The sequence below is a fragment of the Podarcis melisellensis genome (genome assembly GCF_964234715.1).
Source record: "Podarcis melisellensis genome assembly, chromosome: 12".
NCBI classification, from domain to species: Eukaryota; Metazoa; Chordata; class Lepidosauria; order Squamata; family Lacertidae; genus Podarcis; species Podarcis melisellensis.
Genome location: NC_138544.1, coordinates 20,935,703 through 20,960,367, shown reverse-complemented (window position 1 = coordinate 20,960,367; position 24,665 = coordinate 20,935,703). Strand labels below are relative to the sequence as shown.

General features: G+C 42.1%; 1 protein-coding gene and 1 long non-coding RNA gene across 21 annotated transcripts in view; one reads left to right on the top strand and one right to left on the bottom strand.

Annotated features, from left to right (window-relative positions):
• Positions 1-24,665, bottom strand: part of ZNF385D (zinc finger protein 385D) — a 549,735-nt gene that overhangs the window by 7,529 nt on the left and 517,541 nt on the right. For 11 of the 13 annotated variants that reach the window (XM_081883280.1, XM_081883288.1, XM_081883287.1 and 8 more), the window contains 2 exons: positions 7,987-8,232; positions 4,725-4,903 (listed from right to left, as the gene is read on the bottom strand). In XM_081883280.1, coding sequence (XP_081739406.1) covers positions 4,725-4,903; positions 7,987-8,232 — 425 coding nt within the window. The remainder of the gene's footprint in view (positions 1-4,724; positions 4,904-7,986; positions 8,233-24,665) is intronic. The other 2 variants (XM_081883285.1, XM_081883290.1) reach the window with 1 other exon arrangement.
• The window catches only part of LOC309353844, a 133,795-nt gene that overhangs the window by 19,960 nt on the left and 89,170 nt on the right, over positions 1-24,665 (top strand). The gene's annotated exons all lie outside the window — the stretch shown is intronic.

The window sequence follows — 24,665 nt, the reverse complement described above, 5'->3', positions numbered from 1 at the left end:
TGGACCAATGGTCTGACTCTTGATAAGGCAGCTTCCTATATTCCTATTGAATTGGAAAATGGTCTAAACAGGAGGCCACCTGGGGACAACATGGAAGCCACACAATTTAGGAGGAACAGCTAAATTGAACGTTCCTCCGTGAACCATTTTGGTATTTATTGTACTGCGGTGTTTTAATTCTAATTGTTTTGTGAGATGACTTGATCCTTAGGGTGCAATAGCAGCAGCAGCCTAAAAAAGCAGGGTAGACGTGAAAGAAAGAAACAGCCACCAATTGTAATCTTGTGCTAATGTTTCTAGGATGGCTATATACAATGATGAGATGCTGCAAAAGAGGATGTTTTGGCAAGTGTAGGTTCTCTCTCCCCCTCTACCGACCTTCAGAACAAGGCAAGCTGAACCTGCCCAAATTTCCTCTTCTACCATAGCAGAAGAGACTGGTGTAACTAATCACTCAAGATGCAGCTATCAAACTTCCCCTTAAGAAGAGCTTATAATACAGACTTTTTCAGGACAGAGAGCTGCCTTGGTCTTTTGGTCTTTATGTGCAGCTTTTGTCCAAGGTCATCTAAGCAGCTGGCTTGAACTGCTCCCAATGGCAAACAATTTGTTTGCAGTGTTTCATCTTGCAGAGGAACCTCCTGCAAGTTCACAACCAAAAGTCAACAATTTGGAGGTCTTATAGGTGGAGGCATTTAATGTTTAGGAAGCTGGTGCAGATGACCAGGCTCTTTCTACTGCTCTTCATGGCAGTGGGTCTACATGGGCTGGCCCATTTGTGTGGGAAAATCCCACATGGGAATGTTGCCGCATGGGGAAATGTGCACAGTGACCACCAGTTTCTTCACATAGTAGGTTGCTGCAGAAACAAGTCGTGATGCCGTTCAGGAGTAAGCAGTTTGGAGTTCTGATCTGTCTAGCTTGTAACGTTCAGCCGCATTCTGAAATGAGTTATCTTCTGGCTCAGATCTGAGAAGAATTCCTCAGCTCTGCCCATCCTTACTGATTTGCTCTTGGCAGCAGCCCCTATTCTTCACCTCCTTCCTCTCTACGTTCCTCCAGCAGTGGAATGTTGCAATTCTAGGTGCAAAAGGACCCTGGAAGATGTAGAATGTGAATGGGATGCTGGAACTCTCAGGTGTGCTGTGACAAGTTTGCAATGCCTTCGTGTTGACTTAGATGCCGTTGTTGTGGCAAGGTGTTTTTAGCAAAATGGCCAGCCGTATGACCTTTAAATCCTTGCCCATTCAGGCCAGCTGTGTTCCTCTGTGTGTGTGTATCTTTGAGGGTCCAGGGTGTGGGAAATACATCCTAAAGAAGTATGAATGAATTTATTAATACGGTCCAAGACCAGCGTCATCCTAAAGAAGTAGTTATATGCCTACTCCTGAATAAACTCACTCTTGACCCAGATATTTATGACAAACACCCATTTTGGGTGGGAGGTGCCTGAGAAAGTAATGCTGGTTCAGCTTCAGACTTTCTTGTAAAAGAACATTATCTGGACCCATTTTGATCTTGGTTCAGGCTTTGTGTTAAGACTTAATTTGTCTTACCCTTTATTGGGAGAGAGGGAGTGCAACCCATTTTCATTCTCCTTGAACTCTCAATGGGTTTTGGTAATCGACCATGTTATCCTCCTGGACTGGTTCTGTGGGCTGGGAGTGGAAGGTCCTCTGTTACAGTGGTTCTACTCCTTCTTTTAAGGCTAGTTCTACAGAGTAGCATTGGGTGACGTTATTTCAGCTCCCTGACAATTGTGCTATGGAGTGCTGCAGGGGTACTATTGGAGCCACTAGGAGCGATCATTGGGGAATTTGGAGCACAGTGTCAACAATATGCTGATGACACCCAGAAGGAAATGGCTGTAAGCACATGGCATCATTGCTTAAATTACTACTAATCTGCCACCAGACTAAGTTCAAGGTGATGCTATTGACCTATAAAGCAGTGGCTTGCAAAAACTATGCTGGGCTCGCAGGGTGCCGCAGGCAGGTGTGTGCCTTGGCCCTGCGAGCCCAGCACTGCTTTTGTGAGTGGTGCAGGACTTGCAGGGAGGGCGCTGTGAGTGTTGCGTCCTTCTCACGGCGCCCTCCAATCGGAGGGTGGCTGAGAAGGACACCACAGGCTTGCACCCTGGCCCCTGTAAGCCCAGTGCTATGGTGCTGCTAGCAGTCACAGAAGCTAGGGCGCATGTCTGTTGCATCCTTCTCACTGCCCTCCAGCAACTGCTCATGATGGGGCATGGCGCCATGATGTGCCCCCTCCCCCCAAAACTGCTCAGGGTGACGGCTCCCTCAGCCCCCCCCCCCATTGATATAAAGCCCTAAACGTCTTAGGACCAGGTTACTTGAGAGTACAGAATCTTATACTGTATATAGATCTGCCTAGTCACTACCTAGTCACTAAGATTACTAGATCAGACTCTCTTGCCTCTCCCAAATCCAGCTGGTGATAACCGGGGAGAGCCTTCTCTGTGGAGGCACCCAGTCTTTAGCAACAACTCTCCTGAGACAGACAAGTGCTGACCTTGACTTATTTTAGGCAGTATTTGGAGATTTACTTATTTTCCCAAGCATTTGCTACTATTAATACCTAGCTTTTAGCATTTCTGTTATCTACTGTGGACATGGTATATTTTCTGGTTTTATTATACTGATTTTTATGGACATTGTTTTGAACTAACCTGAAATTTCTAATGCAGAACAGTTTACTAATGTAATAATAATAATAATAATAATAATAATAATAATAATAATAATACCAGCACATTGTCAGAGGGAGCAATTTAAAACTCTGCACCAACAATTATTGGGATAGCATGCTAAATTCCAATTGTCCTTTGACAAGCCTACTTTATCTGCATAAAAAATTCAACACATTTAGTTTCTATTAATATTTGGGGGAACACCCTTGTCCAGGATTTTTTAAAGCCTTATAAGTTCCAAAATGTATTGGGCTATTCCTTCTGTTCTCTCACACTTTCTCCCAGCATAAAGCAGGTCTGTGTAGCTTCTGTAATAAAATCCCTTGACAAGTCCACCATTCCGAAAGATAGACAAAGACACTGTTTTACAGAAATATAGATTTGCTGAGCTGATTGAAATGCAAGTTGTGTAATGAAAATTTGAAGGTGTTGTTTCTCCAGTCCAAAGAACAATCAATTTACAAAAACAAGCCATACTCCTCGGAGAAAATTATTCAGTCTTCTGCAAAAAGTACACACCTTCCCACACATTTGCGTACACAGTATCGCAAAGCAAATAAAATGACAGAATGTGTGAGACAAGGTATATTGTAGCATTCTCAATGAATACAACTTAGAGCAATTTTCCACATTCATTGACAGTTTTGAGAAAATACACTATAGTGGGATGGGAAACTATATTGAAAATAAAATGAAAAGAACAACGTAAAGAAGTTAAGCATAATAAAACAGTGTTCTTAGGCTATGTTTGAAGCAAAAGGAAGAATATGAAAGTAGTAGGTCATCTGCATGGAGAAGATGGAGAAATGCTATTGGATGACAGGGATGCCCAACTTTGTGATAACAGAATAAATGATGCAAGGAGGGAGCTGCAGCCCAATATAGGAAAAGACATGGTAAGGGAACACCTAAATTCAGATCTTCAGGGCCTGATGAGCTGCACCCAAGGGTACTAAAGGAGGTTGCAGATGGGATCTCATAGATGGAATCTCAGAGCCTCTGTCTATAATCTTTGAGAATTATTGGAGACCAGGTGAGGTTCCTGCAGACTGGAGGCAAGAAAATGTTGCCCCCATCTGCAAAAAAAGGGGGGGCCCAGGTAACTACTTACTGGTCAGCTTGACACTAATACCAGGAAAGGGGGGGCCCAGGTAACTACTTACTGGTCAGCTTGACACTAATACCAGGAAAGGAACTGGAACAGATAATCAAAGAGTTGGCCTGTAAGCACTAAGAACCCAAACCAATGACTTTCAAGTTACAAGAAAGGAAATTACAATTAAACATCAGGCAGAATTTTATGACGATAAGAGTGTAATGAACTCCCTCAGAAGATAGTGGACTTGCCTTCCTTGGAGGTTTTTAAGCAGAGGTTGGATGGTCATCTGTCATGGATGCTTTAGCTGAGCTTCCTGCAATGCAGGGAGTTAGACTAGATGACCATTGGGATCCCTTCCATCTCCACAGTTCTATGACTCTGTGAAATGTGCTGATCATTGATAGGGAACTTGTGGTCCTGCAGATATTTTTGAACTACAACTCCAATCATCCTCGGACCACTGGTAAGAGTTGGAGTCACACATCACCTAGAGCACAGCAGGTTTCCCATCACTGGTGCAGACGACAAACAATAGTATCAAGAGGGCTGGTCCACACACCTAGCTCCCCGAGCACAACAACTTCATGAACATATGGGACCACTGTTGGACCTCATAGTTGGGTTGCACTGAAGGAGATATTCCACTTCTCCATTATACACATGTAAATGCTGTGTCTTCTGTGATAGTGAAACAACTTTCTGGAGCCATGGTGCTGTTGCTGCAGAAATCACAGAGCTACCTGAGTGTCCCCGTGTAGAGGTGCCAGTTCCTGGTGTGCTGATATGGTGCAGCCTAGTCATATTGCTGTCAGTAGCCTCCTAAATTCCTAAAGCAGGGAGCTGGCATGGTGTGTGAACCAACTCTAATGATCACTGAACTTCTAGAGAGTGGGGCACATGTCCCGGGAGTTTCCATACCTGTTTAAGTTGTGTCTCAGAATTTACGTGCACATCACAAATTTCACAGTGAAATGTTTTGTTCTGAAGTCCCGTGTTTCCTTTATTAATGGGTCCTTTGCCTTTGACACCTGCCCTGGGAAAGGCTTTGATTGTTCCACTCCCATTTCGAGCTTCCAGCATAGTTTTGTGCTTTGTGCCTGGAGATATTAGACAAGGAAATAAAAAGTTATTTCAGCAAAGTTGTGTTCATTAGTCCTTTTGTTTTGGTCAACATGTTGCAGGTCTTGCCTCCCCCTCCCAATGGCATCATGGGCACCAATCTGCATTCCCTGTATTACCAATATAATAATTAAGTAATATTTCATTACCTCACATTTAAATATTAAATGATGCCCATGTACGCACTGAAGCAAACTGCCATGAATATGTTGTGACATGGTAGGAGAAGCCAGAGGTGAAGTTTAAATGGATGCTTTACTACTACTACTACTACTACTACTACTACTACTACTACTACTACTATTATTATTATCACCTCCCACTGTGACTGAAACATGTCCTGCACTGAAAGAGAAAACCATGATAATCTCTTTAAGATGTTGGTCTGAGTCATTACCACACTTTTCAGAGCGGTTTATCAACAGAGAGTTGGAATTTTGATGCTGCTGCTACAGAAATAATTGGCATCCTCTCAAAGCGACCTTTCAGAGGAAAATTTGGCTGTTGGTTGGAATACATTCTAGAAAACCTTTGCCTTTAGGGTTTAGGCCCAGCCTATCAAAGGACTATACTCTGCCATATGAACCTGCCCGGGCTCTGAGATCTTCATGAGATGCCCTTCTCTGAAAGGAGCCCATCAAAATGAAGGGAAGCTAAACAGCAGTGCCTTTTGTCCCTTTTTAAGATCTTGTTGTTTCAGTGGGTCTTTCGCAGGGAAATTTTCTAGTGGAGACTTCAGCAAAGGGGTCAGCTCTGCCTGTATTGTTTCATGGTACTATTCCCTCAACAGTGGGGAGTCCAGGGTAGCATTACATGGTCCATTTCCATTTTTATGTGCTTGCCATGGTCTTTTTGTATACAAATGTGTTATTGAACAAGTATTATGAGAGTTATGAAGGAAAGCACAGAGAATCAGCACAGAGCACTGTGAGCACGGAGCATGCAAAGCAACTAGAGTACTCTAAAATCCCCAAAGACTCTTTCTGCCAGCTGAAAGCCTCTTGACAACTCTTCTGTTTTCAAGCTGCTCTCTTTTCCAGGTATCTTGGTCCGCAGTTCACAAAGTGAGCAAGCCTATTTCAGTCTCTGCCTTGCCTCTCAGTAGGTGCAAGCTGAACATACAAATGGCAAGGGTGATCTGCTTGCCCTTTTAGTGATTAAGCCATGGCAGAACCGAAGGGACACTTCAAATTGCAGGGCAATGTGCCTCATATTACCATTAATGGGAAGGAAGGCAAACCTGCAGCAGTTCCAAAACTGGTTCCAGAAATATTGAAAAAACAAAAATAGGAAAGCAAACTACATGAGATTCCGGTTTAAGAAATGTGGTTCCATGAAACAGAACAACAACAACAAAAAAAAACTGAATGCAATATTGGCATTCCCATAGCTGCCAAAATAGCAGTGTTAACACTAACATTATAAAATATCCAGCTAAATGGTGCAATGTCCTCTGAAGGAAAGCACCACTGGTTCTGTATTTGACTATAATGAACTTGTAACAATATACATTATTTCACCTATGATATGAACTATGATAATGACAGACATAGGTGGGTATACAAATATATATGAATGAATGAAATATTTGAGTAGGGCAAATGTTAGAAATGATATAATACTATTGGTTATGATATACACATGCACATTCAAACATTTCTTATTACTAAACCATTTTGGACCTACGGCAATCAGAAAATTTTGGAAATAAAAGTTCCCCTTGAAAATAGAACCAAAACCCAAGCTGCTGGGGCACATTGACATGCATAGAGCACTTATCCTTATTTTAAAAATGCTAATTAAATACATGCTCCTTGATGTACGAGTGTTCATGGTGCAATAACCATGACCAATGAGAGAGGCAGATTGGATATGGAATGTTTTCATAACTAATCAAACTAATTCCACAAACTGATTATAAATTTAGGAGAAAGGCAGAATAATATTGGGTGATATCCAGGTTTAGTAATACTTTGAGAAGACACAATTAAATCCATTTGATTTCAGGGAATCTTCTCTGAGTATGAGTTATGTGGCTGGCATCAATTCGTTTTAAATGTCTGGACTAAGCAAAATAGTTTTACGGAATAAAGACAGATATGTCATAGAGTAAAAGGTGTTGAATTCAATTACAGTTACTTTTGTTTTACTGTAAATGAATTTTAATATCTAAAATGTAGGATGTTTTTGGTCTTAAAAAAGAAAACAACACCTTTATAAAGAGTGAGCAGGCCTTTTGGATTGGCTTCACTGATGCATCTGGTTTAGATTAAAGCCTAAGAGTACTAAAGTACATAGAGAGAGGAAATCCTCAACCACGAGAGAGGTTCAGCGCTGGAAAAACACACTTTGGTTTTGGAGATTGTGGGATTTTCCCCACAAATGTTTAGAATTGAGAGTATTTGCCAATCATGTTTTTGACATAGAGCATTCTGCCCTGACATTATCAAAAGTGTATAGTTCAGATGGCTTAAAAGTGCTCTGCAAAGGGCATATCAAGAGTGGTGCTGAAGACTTTTAAGCTGGGGCATGTCACTTGTGAATGCTCTTAATGTTGAAGAATAAATGGAAAACTGCCATTTTAAAACAAAAATGCATATAGTCAATTCAACTCACTGGATTTTACGATGTGGGAAATGCGAAAGCCACTTCTGAAAACTACCTAACTCAGAGAGTCCACCCCTACCAGATTGTGCATTTCCTTTTATGTGCAGCAATGCCAATTAATGTTCCGTTTGGGACCGGGGACAAACGGAAGTATGCAAAGTAGGGCGAGACAGAGAGCATAAGCAGTCACGCCCTTCCAGAACATAATATTTGGAACGGTTAGAAACGTAAGAAATTTAAGGAAGCGGATCGCTTGCATGAAGCGCAATCACTCATTTTCTCTTTTGTGGCAGATTTTCTCCGTGTTGTTTTTATTCTTCAATACTTAACAAATTCCATGTAATTGCTGGCTTTCCACCACCTCCCCACCCCCACAGCCCTGCAAGCAATCTAATCTATTTGGAGAAGATAATTGCAGGGCTCTTTAGCCAGGAAAGAAATTGCTGTATCTCACCACTGTTGTGCGCCTCCAGTTGTGAGGCGGAGTTGACAGCAACCTTGCATAGTGAACAGTAGAGCAGCCGCTTGGCCTTTTCTTCCTCTGTCTCTCCCAAAGAGCATGTGGTGGTGTTGCTGCTGCTAGCGGCTACCGTGGGGAGTTTTTCAACTTTGGAGGTGATTTCCGTTGTCATGACACTGCTCTTCCGAATTTCGACCGTTGTGGTGGTTGATATTGCTGGTGCCTCTATTGTGTTGCCTGCTTTAAAGATAAGGAGAAGAAGATATAAGCAACAAAATACATCTCATGTAGTGTGGATGAGAATGAGAAAGTGACTGACAGAACATTTTTCCAGGTAAAGGGTTTCCTGGCAGTCGCAATGTAATGTCAACTTTGCAATGAAGATTTACGGCATAGACAACGTGTTCAAAACCACACTGCTGCATTATGTTTATGAATCTGAAAAGGGTGGAAGAGCCCCCTTTCCCCAAGCATGTAGAATTGCAAGGTACCACCCCCTGAATCAGGGACGCGGGTGGCGCTGTGGGTTAAACCTCAGCGCCTAGGACTTGCCGATCGCATGGTCGGCAGTTCGAATCCCCGCGGTGGGGTGCGCTCCCGTCGTTCGGTCCCAGCGCCTGCCAACCTAGCAGTTCGAAAGCACCCCCGGGTGCAAGTAGATAAATAGGGACCGCTTACCAGCGGGAAGGTAAACGGCTTTCCGTGTGCTGCGCTGGCTCGCCAGATGCAGCTTGTCACGCTGGCCACGTGACCCGGAAGTGTCTGTGGACATTGCTGGCTCCCGGCCTATAGAGTGAGATGAGCGCACAACCCTAGAGTCTGTCAAGACTGGCCCGAATGGGCAGGGGTACCTTTAACTTTTTAGCTCCTGAATCAATTAATTGTCCATCTTTGTGAGAACTGGGGGGGGGGGAGAGGGAATGCTGTGTCTGTATCTTTGTGCCTTAAGGACCAAAGCAAAAAGAAATAAATTAACAAATAAAGACATATGGCGACTATTTCACTGCACACTGTTTATAACCCAAAGCAATACGAGTTCGGTGAAATACATTTAAAAATAGGAGTTTTGAAGACGGCGTTGTATAATAATCATAAAATTTTGTAATTAAGTTTCCAAATAATCTAAACTGCGAAGTATTGCCTGCTTTATTTTTCTTTTTCTTTTTAGCTGATAGCAATGAATTTGTTTTAATTAGTTCTAAATCTGAATTTCTCCTGGGACCTCAAAGTAGCAAACTGGTCGGCACGCAATACGGGAGCCAGGAACACTGTTCCAAGTCTGATCAGCAGAAAACAGTGTTCATGAAACAGGAAGGCAACTGATCTTATGTTGCTGAAAGCACGTGCCAAAGAATGTTACTTTTAAAAGTAATATTTATATAAATTTGCTGATAGACAAATGATAGCATCCAATTCCTCTTTACCTGTGGAGTGTGGTCTACCAAAGTAAATTGTAGCTGAGTAGTGTGGCCTGCTAGCTGCTTGGCCACTATGTTTCTGCAAATGATATTTGTATTCTGCTTTTCTCAACAAAAATGTTGAGCTCAAATGGCTCAACAACAACAATTTTAAAAATTAACAAACTGTAATCGTATCAAAACGAAACAGCATATGAATAAGGCAAAACAATAAACAAATTCATCCAATAATTGGTTCGTGGGCAGCATTCAGCCACAAATTTGCAAGCCTTGTCTATTCAACTCATTGATACTTTTCATAGAATAGAAAATAATTCCATGCCCTCCAACATCTTGAGTTCCCAAACCAGGTCGTATGTCTTCCTGCCTGTGCTCCTACATGAGTTGCGTGAGATCATGGAGCCAAAAATATGTGCTTTTCTGGAGCTATGCTAGCATGGTGCCCCAAAACGTACATTTTGGGGTGCCGTGCAAAATCATCCTCCCCAAATGTGTTCGGGGGTGCTTTTTGGAGGCAAGATCTTGGTGCAAAATTATGAGAGATCGTGACACCCAAAATGATCACCGTGCTCTCGTGCGAGAAAATGGGGTGTTCCTTTTTTCCCGGGACACTTGCGGGGTATGTAGTTCTGTATGAAGTATGTCATTTATCCAGAATCCAAGCAAAGAGCACCTAATGAAAGCAGAAGTTTACTGAACGAAATACATCCAAATGGGTTTCAAACCGAACATTCTTTTGCAAAATGCTAGCATTCAGTATAACCTTTGACACAAGGAAAAAAATATCTAGGAGCATGTGTATGCGCACATAAAACATTTATATGTGGGAATCTATTACCACAATCCACCACCCCATCTGAAGAGTGGCTTCCTATTCCACTGATTTATGTTCACTGTATTTCAGAATTCCTCACTATATAGCTTGGTGAAAAGACGCTGAATCACGATAATGTTCCTGAAATATGCGTATGTGTGTTTGTGTGCATATTTTCACATTAATACATGTAAACAAATTGTATGGGTGCACGTTTTTGTCTTTTTTGGCCCGTCTGGAGGTTTATAAGTAAGAAGTAGCTATTTACATATGAGAAACACAAAATACTATGTATATCAGACTACTTCTGGGTTAACGAGAGCTCACTGCCAATACTATGTATATCAGACTACACTGCCCTGCCCTATAGATCAGCTTAAGTAGTAAGCCGCACCGCTATAGCACACCAGAGTATCACAGAAAACCTAAACTCCATCCCTCATCCCAAGTTGTAATCTAGACATGAAGTACACAATAAGTTTTTGCCTCGCTGGTACCAAAGTGGTGCATCCTTCTGTGTCGTTGATGACCCTAGATGCTGCTTCAGTACAGAGCAAGCAGTTCAACACACTATGACTGGATCACTTGGGGGTTGTTGTTTTTTCAGCAGCAAGAGCAGAGATGGGACAAGAGTCAGATCTAAAGATAGTGGCGCTTTACCCTGATCCTGCTGTGCCATCTCCCTGATCTTTATTTATCTGTTGATATTATTTTGTTTAAAATCAAAATGTCTTTGGCTTTCAATCAAAGACAAAAAAAAAAAAACCTACAGTGGAACAGATCAAACGTTACAAATGCAAACAGAGCCAGCAGAGAAGTGACAAAGCACAAAAAAAGGCTGCTCTAAAATAAATGGGAAGTCTGGGCAAGTAAAGATAAGACTTAGACTGCCACTGAAAATTAATCGAAGTAGGTGATGCAGTAGCAGCCAGCATGGTAGGGTGGAGCTGCAGGTTACATGGACAAGGCAGGGGTGGGGCAGGGTGGTAACCTAGTTGGAGATGTGTGGGCGCACTTGCAGGAGCACAGGATTTGCTCCACGGGTGCACCTACACAGTCCCATGCTGCCTTGCCCTGCCTCAGCTCTATCCAGGTAAGTTGCGATAACGCTGGTGTTTGGAGGGAGGTGCTCTGTGTCTCTGCCCTGCTGCAATTGCAGGTAAGCCGCCCTGGGCAAGAGCATTCCACCCAAAAAAGTGTGTTTCCAGGTTGCCTCTGCCTGATTATTTATGGTAGGGACACTCAGATACAGATATTAATGTGCAGCAAGTTCACGTGCAAAGTGGCAACATGTGCACAAATGTTTTCTCCTGTGGGAGAAAAATCGGGAGAATGGTGCATTGGAACATAGGGAGCTGTCTTATACAGTGGTACCTTGGTTTGCATACATCTTGGTTTGCATACATTTTGGATTACAAACACGTCAAACCTGAAAGTGCATGTCTCTGTTTGCAACCTTTTTTTTTTATTACAAACAATTTTGGGGGAGAGGCCCCATTGGCGAAAGTGCACCTTGGGTTACAACCTGTTTTGGTTTACAAACGGACCTCTGGAACGGATTATGGTTGAAAATCAAGGTAGCACTGTACTGAGTCAGAACATTTGTTCGCCTAGCTCGGTACTGACTATTCAGTCCTGCAGTGGATTTCTAGGATATCGGAGAGGGAGCAATCCCAGCCCTGCCTGGAGATGCCTAAGGACTGTAGGCCGACTTGCTAAGAGTAGAGATGGGCAAAAACCAGCCACCCCTAATTCAAAACTTTGACAACTGAAACAGCTCCTGAAGGGGTTTGGGAGCAGCGGCCTTGCAATTCTTAAAGAACAAAAAGCTTCTTGCCACTTCCCCTTCTTTTCTTGAAAATCTCCCCCCACTTTGAAATGTCTTCCCTGCCTTTTTATCATTTAAAGCAATGCAGCAGTAGCAGATCAAGCTGCGACCACTATTATTCCTCCCTCCCTAGCGAATCAATGTGAAGGAAGAATTGTAGCCACCAGAGCTCTGCTGCTTGCCACCACGCTATGGATGCTGTCAGCAAGCCAGTGGCTTTAAAAACAGTTTATTAAAGGGTTACACAAGAAAGGAAAATAGAAAAAAAAAATGAAGGCAAGAAGCACTTCCCATGCTAGAAGTGTAATCCCCCTCCTTTCCCCCCTGAATCACTTTTGGCCTTCTCCCTTAATCATTCTGCCTTTTCTCTTTCATTTTCCTTCTGGGGTTCAGCCAAAATACGCCTCCCCAATCTGTCTGAAGCCCTGAAGTGAAACAAATGAGGACCAGCTTTTATTCTGAGACACTTTGAGTTTGTGGAATGACCTCCTGTGGGAGAAGAATGAAGAGAACTATAATATTTAGGAGTTTTATACTTAGGTTGAAAAAGGCTTTTTTCCTAGAAATATTCTGCAGGTAACTTCCTACCACTGGTAGCACAGAACCAATTCCTCCATTTCAACCGGCAGGAATATACTCTGCTTCTCTTTCCTTCATTCTGTGATTTTCCTTTCGGAATTTTTAGACCTACGGTTTCAACATGATTAAAGTGTAAGTCATCTCTCCATGCAGGGAGACAATCAGCTCTAACAACCCTAGAGGTGAAACAAAAATTGCCTCTATAGGCGGGAGATATAATCATGCAGTATAATTAGAGTAGTCAGTCATGCTCTCTGGGGGAAAGGTGTGAAGCGTAGTAAAAGGAGAAAGAATAGAGCATTTATTCCTTCCTTGAAAACCCCTCCTGCCCTTTTCCATCCCAGTGTCGCTTGATCAATTCATTTGGTTAACATAATTTGACACTTAAAACCACCTGTCGCATCATGCACGTGCATTTCAAAAAGGGGAGCACTGAAATAACATTTTCTGGTCTCAACAGCAAATACAAAGCCTTTGTCTTTTGACAGAAAGCAGAAAAAATTAAAGAAGATGTTAAACTACCACAAGCCCAATTATCAAATGCCTTGGTACCATGCAAAAGCCTTGGTAATGATATGAGTTCAAAAAATCACCCCTATTTGTTCTTCGTCCAAGTTCAGTGCATCTTCAGTTGTGTAGCCTGACCAGCTCATTTAAGAGGATTTGATTAGCCTACCAGTTAAGTCAATTACATTGCAATCTTAATACATATCCAGCCCTGAATGCAGTGGGGCAGCACTGAAAACCAAATGGTACTCAAGTCCCAAGTCAGTTTCACTCTGAGGATCTGAAGAACTGTGTTAGCATTTGTTGCTATGGGTATAGTGTGTCATCCCAGCCCTTGAAGACATAATGCAGTGACTCAGAGATCTGGAAGGAAGTTGGAAATGCATTCAGTACACACGTGAAATGAATTATTTTGGTGATGTGGGCAAGCTGCATCATGCTATTTTCATACTAATGACCTGCAGTAATTATTCATTCTTGCAAGTGTTGCCACTCTGCTTTGGCACTGCCAGGAACACTAATATCACATGGAACAGGATGTCAGCATCCAATAAAGAGGGATGATTAGAATTCACAACAGTTCTCTTTCTGATCTTAATCCTAATATAAACAGAGCTCTTAGGAAGTCTATAAAGGAGTAAACCTTGAATGAAGTGGCAAACATAAATCCAAAAGTTTATTTTCATACTAAAACAGTACCAGAATGTACATAAATAGTATCTGATGCCCCCCATTAAAGTGCAAGACACCTACTAAAAGAGGAACATTATTTAAAGGAGCTAAGCACATAGGATTAATTTTGTGTCCCAAATATACCTTTCTGAATTTTCGTTGTGCTATGAACATAAATCCTCTCTGTGTTTTTTTTTTGCAATTAGAATCTTGCCTTATATAAATTAGTTCTGATCTGGGGGAAAAAACACACCAGAAGATGCTGTGCAGTGTTACAATGAACATTTAAGTCTTTGCCCATTTACCGGTAATTTGGAAAGGGGGACCAAAGCTCCTTTCATCAGGGCATAACAAAAACAAAGAGGAGAGGCTTACATAACGCACATACTGTATTGAAGAAGAGCTGATGCTAGGGATTGTTTAACTGCAGTGTTCAAGCTGATGGAATTCCAGAGCTGCCCCCTAGGAGCCAGGTTCAAACACTTGAAGCTCATAAGAGCCAAACAAGGCCAGTTCATAAGGGATAGACTGTACCTGATTTTGCCTGGGAGCTCCCCATCACTAAACTTAGTCTGCAAGAATAGGTGAGATCTGATTCCTTGCAGTAGCAAATGCTTCAGTCTTAAGGCATATGTTGTCATGGGCAGCTCTAGGAGTTTTTCATTCCTCCTGGCTCAATCTGGTTGGCTCTGACCAGTGACAGGGCCTTATCAGTGTTGGTTCCCCATTTGTGGAATGTCCTCTCTGAAGAGGTGCAGCCATTGCCCTAATTACATTTAGGGAGGAATTTAAAAACATTCCTATTTACCTGGGGATTTGATGGCTGAAAGATACTATTCCTGGCAACCTTGTAGTAATTAGCTGTTTTAATTTTAATTCAAACACTTTATATGCCGCTTAGCCACAATCGTCTCTAAATAACTTACAAGGATACAATACAAAAGGGCAAGAACCAGTTAAAGCTATAAAATTAAACTTCAGTTAGAACACTATGAGGAGTGGGCTGGTGATTTATTTTCATTTATTTTTAACTTTTAACATGTTTTTAAATGTTTCTTTATTTTATTTTTCTGCCCTGGTTTTCTTTGTGAGGATAGAAAGTTAATTAATGAACAAATAAAAATCTGTTGGAGCTCCTGAGAGCAATGGATGCTTCTGAGCAACCTTGGGAGCCTTCAGTTCTGCCAGGACTGGAAAGTTATGGATGAGTCATTGAGTCAATAGAGGTCTACAATTTCTGGCAATAAAGAAGCAAAGGGAAAGCTACTTTTTTTTGCAGGAAAAAAGAATTTTTATTATTTAACCAACAATCCTAACACACACACATAAAGCTGATGGCTGGAGGAATGGTTTCTTCCTGCTACCCCCCGCCCACTGGCAAAGAGGAGTGCTGCTAATGGTTTTGCGCTTCCCCTATGGTGAAGGACCTAGCTGTGCCCAGGTGGGCAGAAAGCTACTGCCTGCAGTTTTTTCACAAGTACCAGCAGATGGAAACCCTGCTCATCAGAGCATGGGATGTGAAGGTAGATCTGCTGCTCCACTCTCCCCCCCCGCCCGACTTAGGATTTTTCCATTACTTTACCAGTTCAAATGTACTACATCAATGTACCTTGCAGAAACAGAAAAAACCCCTGCTTTTTATAGAGGAAACACCTGGAATCGTTAGATATAAACATTGCAATATTACCCACTTGTCTGTACCTTTGAAGAATTTTGCTACTCGTCACCCCTATCTCCAGAACTGTGCGAGATCCCAGGAGTTCTAGGCACTTACCCAGGGTCTGTGTTTCCTTTGGGGGGGAAATGAGCCACAGCAGAGGCTGTAGTGCCATTGTGATATGTGGTTTATTTGCGCATACCTACAACCTGAGCCTACAATGGAGGAGTGCACAGCATGCATACTCCAAGAGGCTCTGGCTTTTCCCATAGGTGCCCCAACATCATTGCTCTCTGACTCTCTCTCTCTCCCCAGACGGCTGCTTCCTAACTGCAATTCCAAAAGCTCTCCCTGAAACTGGCACTATCTTTCAAACAAAATGCTCAGTTGAGGGAGGGAGGGAGTCCACTTATTTGTAAATGAGATTCACCTTTGATTCTTTGTGTTGCCTAAATGTTTTTTTTTTTTTATAAAAATTTTTATTAAGATTTTTTACAGATACATATTTAACAAACAAAATAGGTTTCATAACATCTTTTCATTCTATTGCGGACTCCCTCACGTCTCCCGCTTCCACTCTCATCATTAAAAACGAATTTTTCCAAGCAAATTATCATCTTGTTTATACTCTTAAGTGCAATGTTTAGGTTAAACTCAAATAAAAGATTATAATTTAATGGTAGACAGTTATTTCTGCTCTGGCTTCCTTGTTAGGATTCAACCAAATTACAATACTTTTGTAAATAAATCTTAAATTTCTTCCAGTCTTCTTCAACCCTCTCCTCTCCCAGGTCGCGGATTCTGCCAGTCATCTCGGCCAGTTGCATATAGTCCATCAGCTGCATCTGCCATTCTTCCAGTGTTGGTAGATCTTGGGTTTTCCAACTCTTAGCAATAAGTATCCTTGCCGCCGTTGTAGCGTACATAAAAAATGTTCTATCCTTCTTTAACACGTTCTGGCCGACCATGCCCAGAAGGAAGGCCTCTGGTTTCTTGGTGAAGGTATACTTAAATACCTTTTTTAACTCATTATATATCATTTCCCAAAAGGCCTTCACTTTAGGGCAGGTCCACCAGAGGTGAAAGAATGTTCCTTCATTTTCCTTACATTTCCAACATTTGTTATCAGACGAATGGTGTATTTTAGCCAATTTCACTGGGGTCATGTACCATCTATATATCATTTTCATTACATTTTCCTTCAGAGCATTACATGCTGTGAAGTTCAGCCCGGTAGTCCATAACCTTTCCCAGTCCTCAAACATAATGTTGTGCCCAATATCCTGGGCCCACTTTATCATAGCCGATTTAACCAATTCGTCTTGTGTGTTCCATTTCAGCAGCAAGTTATACATTTTTGAAAGTACCTTGGTCTTAGGTTCTAGCAGTTCTGTCTCCAGTTTCGATTTCTCCACCTGGAATCCTAACTTTTTATCAATCTTAAACACTTCCTTAATCTGAGCATAGTGTAACCAGTCTCGCACTTTATCTTTCATTTTCTCTAAACTCTGCAGTTTCCAATTGTCTCCATCCCTTTCTAGTATTTCCCAATATTTTGGCCAATTGGCCTCCATATTGGGTCTTTTTCGGGCCTTAGCCTCCAAAGGTGACAGCCACCTCGGTGTTTTGTTTTCTAATAAGTCTTTGTATCTTGTCCAGACATTAAATATTGCTTTTCTGACAATATGGTTCTTAAAGACCTTGTTGATCTTAACCTTGTCATACCATAAATATGCATGCCATCCAAATGCATTGTTAAAACCTTCCAAATCCAGCACATCCGTGTCCTCCAGAAGTAGCCAGTCTTTTAGCCAGCAGAAAGCTGCGGCTTCATAGTACAACTTTAAGTCTGGCAGGGCAAAGCCCCCTCTTTCTTTTGCGTCCGTTAATATCTTAAACTTAATTCTGGGCTTTTTGCCCTGCCAGACAAATTTGGAGATATCTTTCTGCCACTTCCGGAAGCACTCCGTTTTATCTACAATCTGCAATGTCTGAAACAAAAATAACATTTTTGGCAATACATTCATCTTAATAGCAGCTATTCGACCTAACAATGAAAGTTTCAGTTTTGACCAGCTATCCAAGTCTCTCTTAATTTCAGACCAACATTTTTCATAATTATCTTTAAACAGACTCAAATTCTTTGCTGTCATGTTTACCCCTAGGTATTTAACTTTCTTAACCACAGTTAACTCTGTCTCTCTCTGAAACCGTTCCGACTCAATATCTGTCAAGTTTTTTCCCAACACCTTGGTTTTTTGCTTATTTAGTTTAAATCCCGCCACCCGACCAAAATCCTGGATTAGTTGTAGTACTCTTTTCGTACTAGATTCTGGCTCCTGTAATGTCAGAACTAAGTCATCTGCAAACGCTTTAAGTTTGTATTGTTTCGCTCCGACCTGTATCCCTTCCACCAACCTGTCCCCTCTAATCGTGTTCAAGAGCACCTCCAGGACCGAGATAAATAGTAACGGGGAAATCGGACAGCCTTGTCGTGTTCCTTTTTCAATTTTAAACTCTTCTGTAACCACATTGTTAACTATCAGTTTAGCCTTTTGTTCTGAATATATTGCATCAATCCCATTCTCAAACCCCCGGCCCACTCCCATTTCTTTTAGATTCCCTTTCATAAACTTCCAGGATATGTTATCAAAGGCCTTCTCCGCGTCTATAAAAATTAAAACAGCTTTAGTATTTATGTCTGTTTGTAAAAGCTCCAATATATCTATAATGTTCCTTGTATTGGCAGACATATGTCTACCTGGGAGAAAGCCTGCCTGGTCTTTATGGATTACTTTGTTTAAAACCCTCTTGAATCTACTTGCCAAAACGTCTGCGAATATTTTGTAATCCACATTTAAAAGGGAGATGGGACGGTAGTTCTTAAGCTGTGTCTTTTCAGTTTCCGATTTTGGTATCAATGTGATGAAAGCTTCTTTCCACGATTCTGGCGCCTTCTTCCCCTCTAAAATTTCATTGCTGACCTCCATCAGTGGTTGTATCAAATAGTCTTTCAATGTCTTATAATACTTGGAGGTCAGCCCATCTGGTCCTGGTGATTTGCCCTGTTTCATATTTTGGATGGCCTGCTCAATCTCTTGTCGTATTATTTTGCCATTCAGATCCAGTGACTTTCCGTAGTGCAGGCCTAGAATCTTGTCCCTTTCCTCCTTTGATCTCAATATTATCAAACAGTCTCTGGGCTTCTCCTTCTTTATAAGTCTTCCAAGCCTAAAAGCAGATAGTATTTTAAAGTCTTTTTCTTCTAAGTTCCAAAACTTGGAAAATTCCTTGGTAAGGAACTCAGTTAAGTTACCTTCTTCCACTTCTGGAATTGAGCGTATCCTTAAATTGGCCTCCCTGTTCCGAAGTTCTGTCATGGAAAAGTAGATCTGGTGTTCTCCTACTTGTTTGCTGAGTGGTCTTACTTCTTTTTCAAGCTGTCCCAATCTTTGGCTAGTGTCTTCCGCCAGTTTCCGATTTTCACCTACAGCCTCCTTCAATTCTCCAATAGATTGAACATTCTGTGCAACTTGTCCAGTTAGTCTATTTAAACTTTCTGTGTTTAAGTCAATTTTAGCTGATTGCTGGTCAGCCTTTCTGTCCAGAGCCTCCAATTTTTCAAAAATTTTCTCCAAAATAGTGCCACTTGCTCCTGAGGCCATATCTTCCAGTTGTAATTCCTCAGTTTCTCCCTCCCCTGATTGTAGCAGGGAGGCCGCTTCTGCCTCAGGAGGCAAAGTAGTAGGCAAAGCAGGCACAGATGATCTACGCTGTGAGACTGTCGGTAAAGTTAACGTTGTTTGTCTGGTTCTTCCCCTTTTTCTTGTTCCACTCATTCCAAAGTTATCTAAAAGCCAAGGTCAAACTGAATTGTTCCCATGAGAAAGTAAGAGCCCAGATGGTAACACTCAAACAGGAGGCCGGGAAAGAGAAAGTAAAACAAAGTCACTGCTGTAAATCCAAAAATCCTCTAGGTGGAGCTTAGAATGTCTTTGGGGAGGAAGTCCAATCCAATTGAAGTTAGTAAGTCTGAATTGATCTCCAAAGATCTTCACAAAGATAAGTTTTAGCAGAGTTAAAACTTAAAGCCAAACATTGTTTCCAAAAGTGCTTAGACCACAAGTGTTTCAAAGTAACAAATTCAAACTCAGTATGTTCCAAAGTTCAGATTCAAAGTATCCAAAGCTTGCAGGCTGACTGCTCAGTTACTCAGGCAGCTCCAGTACCTGGGTTTCTTACTTTTATTTGTAATCCAATAGATCAACAGAAGACAGGTACCCTTGTCTCAATGAAGGTCCAAAAAACAGCCACTTAAAGTCTTTAAATCAGCCAGAAACAACAGTTTAAATAGATGCCAGATCAGTCAATGCAAAAAATTACTCTTTGTCTCCACTCCTCCTGCTCTTTACTTTCAAGTTCAGTGTCAGCGGAAGACGGACTTCCTGTTTTTCGTCACTCCGCTTTCAGCCAAATTCACAATTTTTAGAGGCTTTAGAAGTATAGTGTCCAAATTACTCCCGGGTTGTTGCTTTCCAAAGTTAGCAGTTTCAAGAAGAAAGGTCAGCGCTCACCGGCAACAGCGACGCGGCTTCGCTCCGTTGATCGCGCAACGACCCACAGCGCCGCTACCCCCTCCGCGGTCCGGAGCCCCTTACGGGGTCCCTTCGTCGTTTTAGGGGCTGCTTTTGGCGCCCGCCGGGTCTCAGGACCACAGGCTTCTGCTGCCTGTGGTTTTCCTGGATGGGTCCCCGCTTCGCCGTAGCGGGCGACCCGTTTCAACGGAGCTACCCTCTCCCGTTCAGGAGCTGGCAGCCATTGCCGTTCGCGCCGCCTCCGGAAGTGTTTGTGTTGCCTAAATGGCTCATCCCCAGGCTAACACCTCAAAAGGAAATCTGACATAATTGGCTCTTAACATGTGTTGATTTCCTATGATTTAGGCATGTCTAATACAGTTTAGGAAGTCTGCCTAATGCAATTAGCTTTTCACACATACTGATTCCAGAGGATTAAAAGTGGTTAACACACAGCTCAAGAACACACATGGTTCTAGCTATCACCTACACAGGAGACTAGCCTACCTTAATTAGCTTCTAACACCCCAAGCCTTAATTAAATTCTGGCACCTACAAACCCATAACAGTATTCAATATCTGCATATTGTGAAGAGCACAGTGTCTTGTCCTAAGAAGGAGGAAGGGAGCTTTTACAATACATATTACACTGACAGTCCAAATTCTGCAGGGCTTTCTTAAAACAGCATTCTGGTATCAATTTAGAATTATGATATACAAAACTCTCTATAAACCGTGCCTACGAAGTGCATGTAACACTGATTGTTACACGAACAGATTGCTGTGCAAACCCACAGTGCGTACAATAATACGAATTCATGAACTGAATTTGCCAGAATTTTCCACTTATGTAGAATGCAGATGCAATGCAACAACGCTTTCTACAATCTAATAAAAGTTTAAACAAACTCTTAATCACAAACAGGAAGTTTGTAGTATTTTAACTACAAATTGAAGACACCCCCAGTCATACTCAATGCATACAAAGATCAGCTTGGATCTGGAGCTCCCGAGAGTGAAACTCTGCTCATGAGACTGACCTGCTGGTGGAAGGTGAGGGAGGCAATTTCTACCTATTTCTCTTTCCGCCTGCTGCACCCTTGCTCTTGAAAATCTGCTCTCAAAGCTTGGAGGGGGGGGGGGTCCTCTCAAACAATGTGAGCATTCACATAAGGGACTGCAGGGGCACTGGTGAAACATACAGAACCACAGAACTATAGTTGGAAGGAACCAGGTGGATCATCTAGTTCAAACCCTGGCAGTGCAGGAATCTTTCACTCAACATGGGGCTTGAGCCCACAGCTCTGAGATTAAGAGTCTTATGCTGAGCTATCCTTCATCCCCTACCCTTTTTCCAATTGCTATCAATTTTGGCGGGTGGCAGATGTCCTTTGGTTTGTGAAAAGGCAACTCAGCATGCAACCCATGGCAAGAGCGAGAAGATAATGTGGGCTGTGTGGGAATGCCATTAGCATTTTCCCCCTTGCTGCATGCATGGAAGGAGGTGAATCCTAGAAATGCAGGACATTAACACTAAAAGTATCACATGAAACAGCTCTTGTTGCAAAAAAGAAATACGACAGACCTCCTTATTTTAGCCCATATAGTCTATCGCTGTGTTGGAGGAAAGCAAGGAGAAAGGCAAACCTAGGAGCATAATGACCGCTCCCTGCGGCGTGGACGCTTGCAGCCCCTAATCTGGAGCGGCTTCAACAGCATAGGCTTGGCTTTGCCTTCCCTCAGGTGGGATACCTGGAGGTCTCCGCCTACCTCAGTCAGTTGTCCAATCCCACCTGGGGGAAGTGTTGCCAAGGAGACCAGGCCAGGTAGGGGAGGGATTACCTAATAGAAAGTGCAGGGAGGGAGACAGAAATCCATCCAGGCCAGGAATTTCAGCACCTTGTGCTCTCCAGCGAAACCTGATTTGACTACGTTCTCGAAGTGACTTGTTTTTATTAATTAGTAGTACACAGCTTTGTAATGGAATCTGTATTCTGTCTCAGCCATGAGTCCCTCCAGTTCGATGCACAGTTCATCAATCCTGAAAGAAATTAACTGCAGGAATGGGATGCATACATCCGTGCTGAAGTTAATTGAACGAAACTGGCAGGAGCAACAGTTGGAGGTGAAGAGCTGGCGGGGGGGGGGGAGCAAAGTGAGGAAGGATGAGGCAATTTTATGAATTTGGGGAACTTTTCCGATAAACGTCATTTAAAGGAAGATGACTGCAAACGAGTGAGGAGAGGGGAGGAGAACCAATTTATTCTGGATCTATTTTAAGTAACCTTGGTTTTGACTAGATTTGGAAGCTGTCCTTTCAAGCCTATAATATAGATTTCTCCTCAGTGAGGCAGAAATAGAAACTGCTTTCAGAAACTATGAATGAAAGGCTCTCTCTGCTCAAGGAGCTTTAGGGGAAAGTGTTGCTGGCGCAAGCTGCTGCTCTTGCCATTTAATTAATGAGACTTGTGTGTTGAGGAAGAGGGGGGAAATCAATTTTAAAAATCAGGACAAAGGACAATGATTTGAGCGTTAAAAGTAGAGCTTACAATCAAGAGCAGAGAGGATCATACTCATTTTCGTCCCAGCTGCGCTGTTAAAGAAACACATTTTCAATTTGGACTCTGGCTTCAAGGTTAAACACAAGGTTAAGTGCTGGGTTGAGATTCGATAGCAGTATTGTTATTTGGGAGGCTGCAGTACAAGATTAACCATGTAAAATGTTGGTTTTAAGAGTAGGAACATAAACTCCAAATGGTGTTTTTAATCATACATTAGTGTTACTGTCATAGATTTCTAGGATGCACATCCTTTCTTGCAAGCAACAAGAGGCAGGGGTACCATTGCATTCAACTCAATGTTAAGCCACTTTTCAGTCTCACTTTCCACTCATTTTCTTTCTTTGTACCTCACCCCTCACAATTCTCACAACACAAGTGAAAACATACTTTGTTGCTTTTTCCTCTGGGTGTTCTGTTGGAAACACATACAATAAGCTTGATTTTCAAAACAGACGTTGACCATTTTAAAGTGTGAGCTTTTCTAATTCACAGTGAAATCGTACACATATTTAGCTGGAAATAACTCACACTGTGTTCAATGGGCAACTGCGCATAGGCTTGCAGTCCCCATCAATCAAAATCATTAGTGTGTTGTTGTTTTTAGAGCCCTGTCTTATGGACAGGCAGTTACAAATGGGCAAGTGTTACAGAAACCTGCCTATAGCACTTGAGTGACCATTTTATGTCATACACTGATTAAAAGGGAAGTTATATCATTTTCCTGTGTTGATTTATGAAGACTGATGAGATGTCATAGCAAGAACATCCAAACAGGAGCAAGGCAACCAGAGTAACTGAGTACATGCATTCAGGTGAACACTTTCAGAGGGAAAGATTCAGCTCCCTTGCTGTAGGCACACTTAAAGTGTTGTGACCAGGCTGTCAAGCTGGCTATTCATTATGCACTAAAAGATGGCTGTAATGTTTGATCATAAGTCATAACAAAAAGTGTCTCTGAGGGGTATTGGATGTAAAGAGTCCTAACTGAAACTAAGCTGCCAGCCACTAAATCCTGCCATTTCCCCCATTCTTATTGCTTGGTGGCTGATTAATAGTTCATCGGCTCTGAGACTCAAATCCTAGTTCCCATTTACTGATCTTCTGCTTTGAGTTTTGTTCTTGTGGACATTAAAATACTTTGTCAAGAGCTTCGCCCTTAAAAGATCAAAACTGAACTCATAACACTATTTTGCCCAGGTCAGGGGTGCCAATAAAATATTTGGGGGGGGGGCGTGGAGATCACACCCCTGCTGGACCAGAGGCACTGCTGAGTTCCACCTATTTCTGCTAAGTGATCTACCTATTTCTGCTACAGTCAATCGGACCAAAGTTTCAACAGCAAACCATTGCACTGGTTATACCTGGACAGTTTTCTTTGTAGCTGGAAAGTTTCAAAATAGAAAATTGGTGCTGCACGTCCCAGGTTTGTTTAAAAGCGGCATGTTGTGGATACTATCTCAGATGAAGTCAGTGAAAACATTGACAGTGCCTTGCTCCATTTACTTTTTAAAGCAATACAATCTATGACCCCTTTTGTGCTCCCCTAATAATTTCCATTCCTCTTGCAGTCAACACATCGTTAAGAAAACAGAGTAGATTGATAACAATTAGCCTGCTAGTTACTACTTGAATTTAACTGAACACAAATGTTTACGATTACCCTAGTAGCATATGTTTAGCCCATTTCTTCTGTATTATTTTATGATGGATCACTTTACATTTGCTAAACAAGCTGACCTAAACAACCTTGAGATATATCTATCTCTGGCATAGAGTACAATACTTAAAGCACACCGGTGGCAGAAATGCTAAAACAGCTTCCCTTCCTGTCCTGAGAAATATTTTCTTCATCTGTTCCAGAAGGGGTTATGATTTCTGGAAGGACATATTAGAAGCAAAGAGCTTCTAATAAATTTCATAGCCCTTATGTCATGGGTTGGCAAACTAAGGCCCGGGGTGTGTGTGTGTGGATCTGATCCAATCACCTTCTAAATCTGGCCCGCGGACAGTCCGGGAATCAGCGTGTTTTTACATAATGTGTCCTTTTATTTAACGCATCTCTG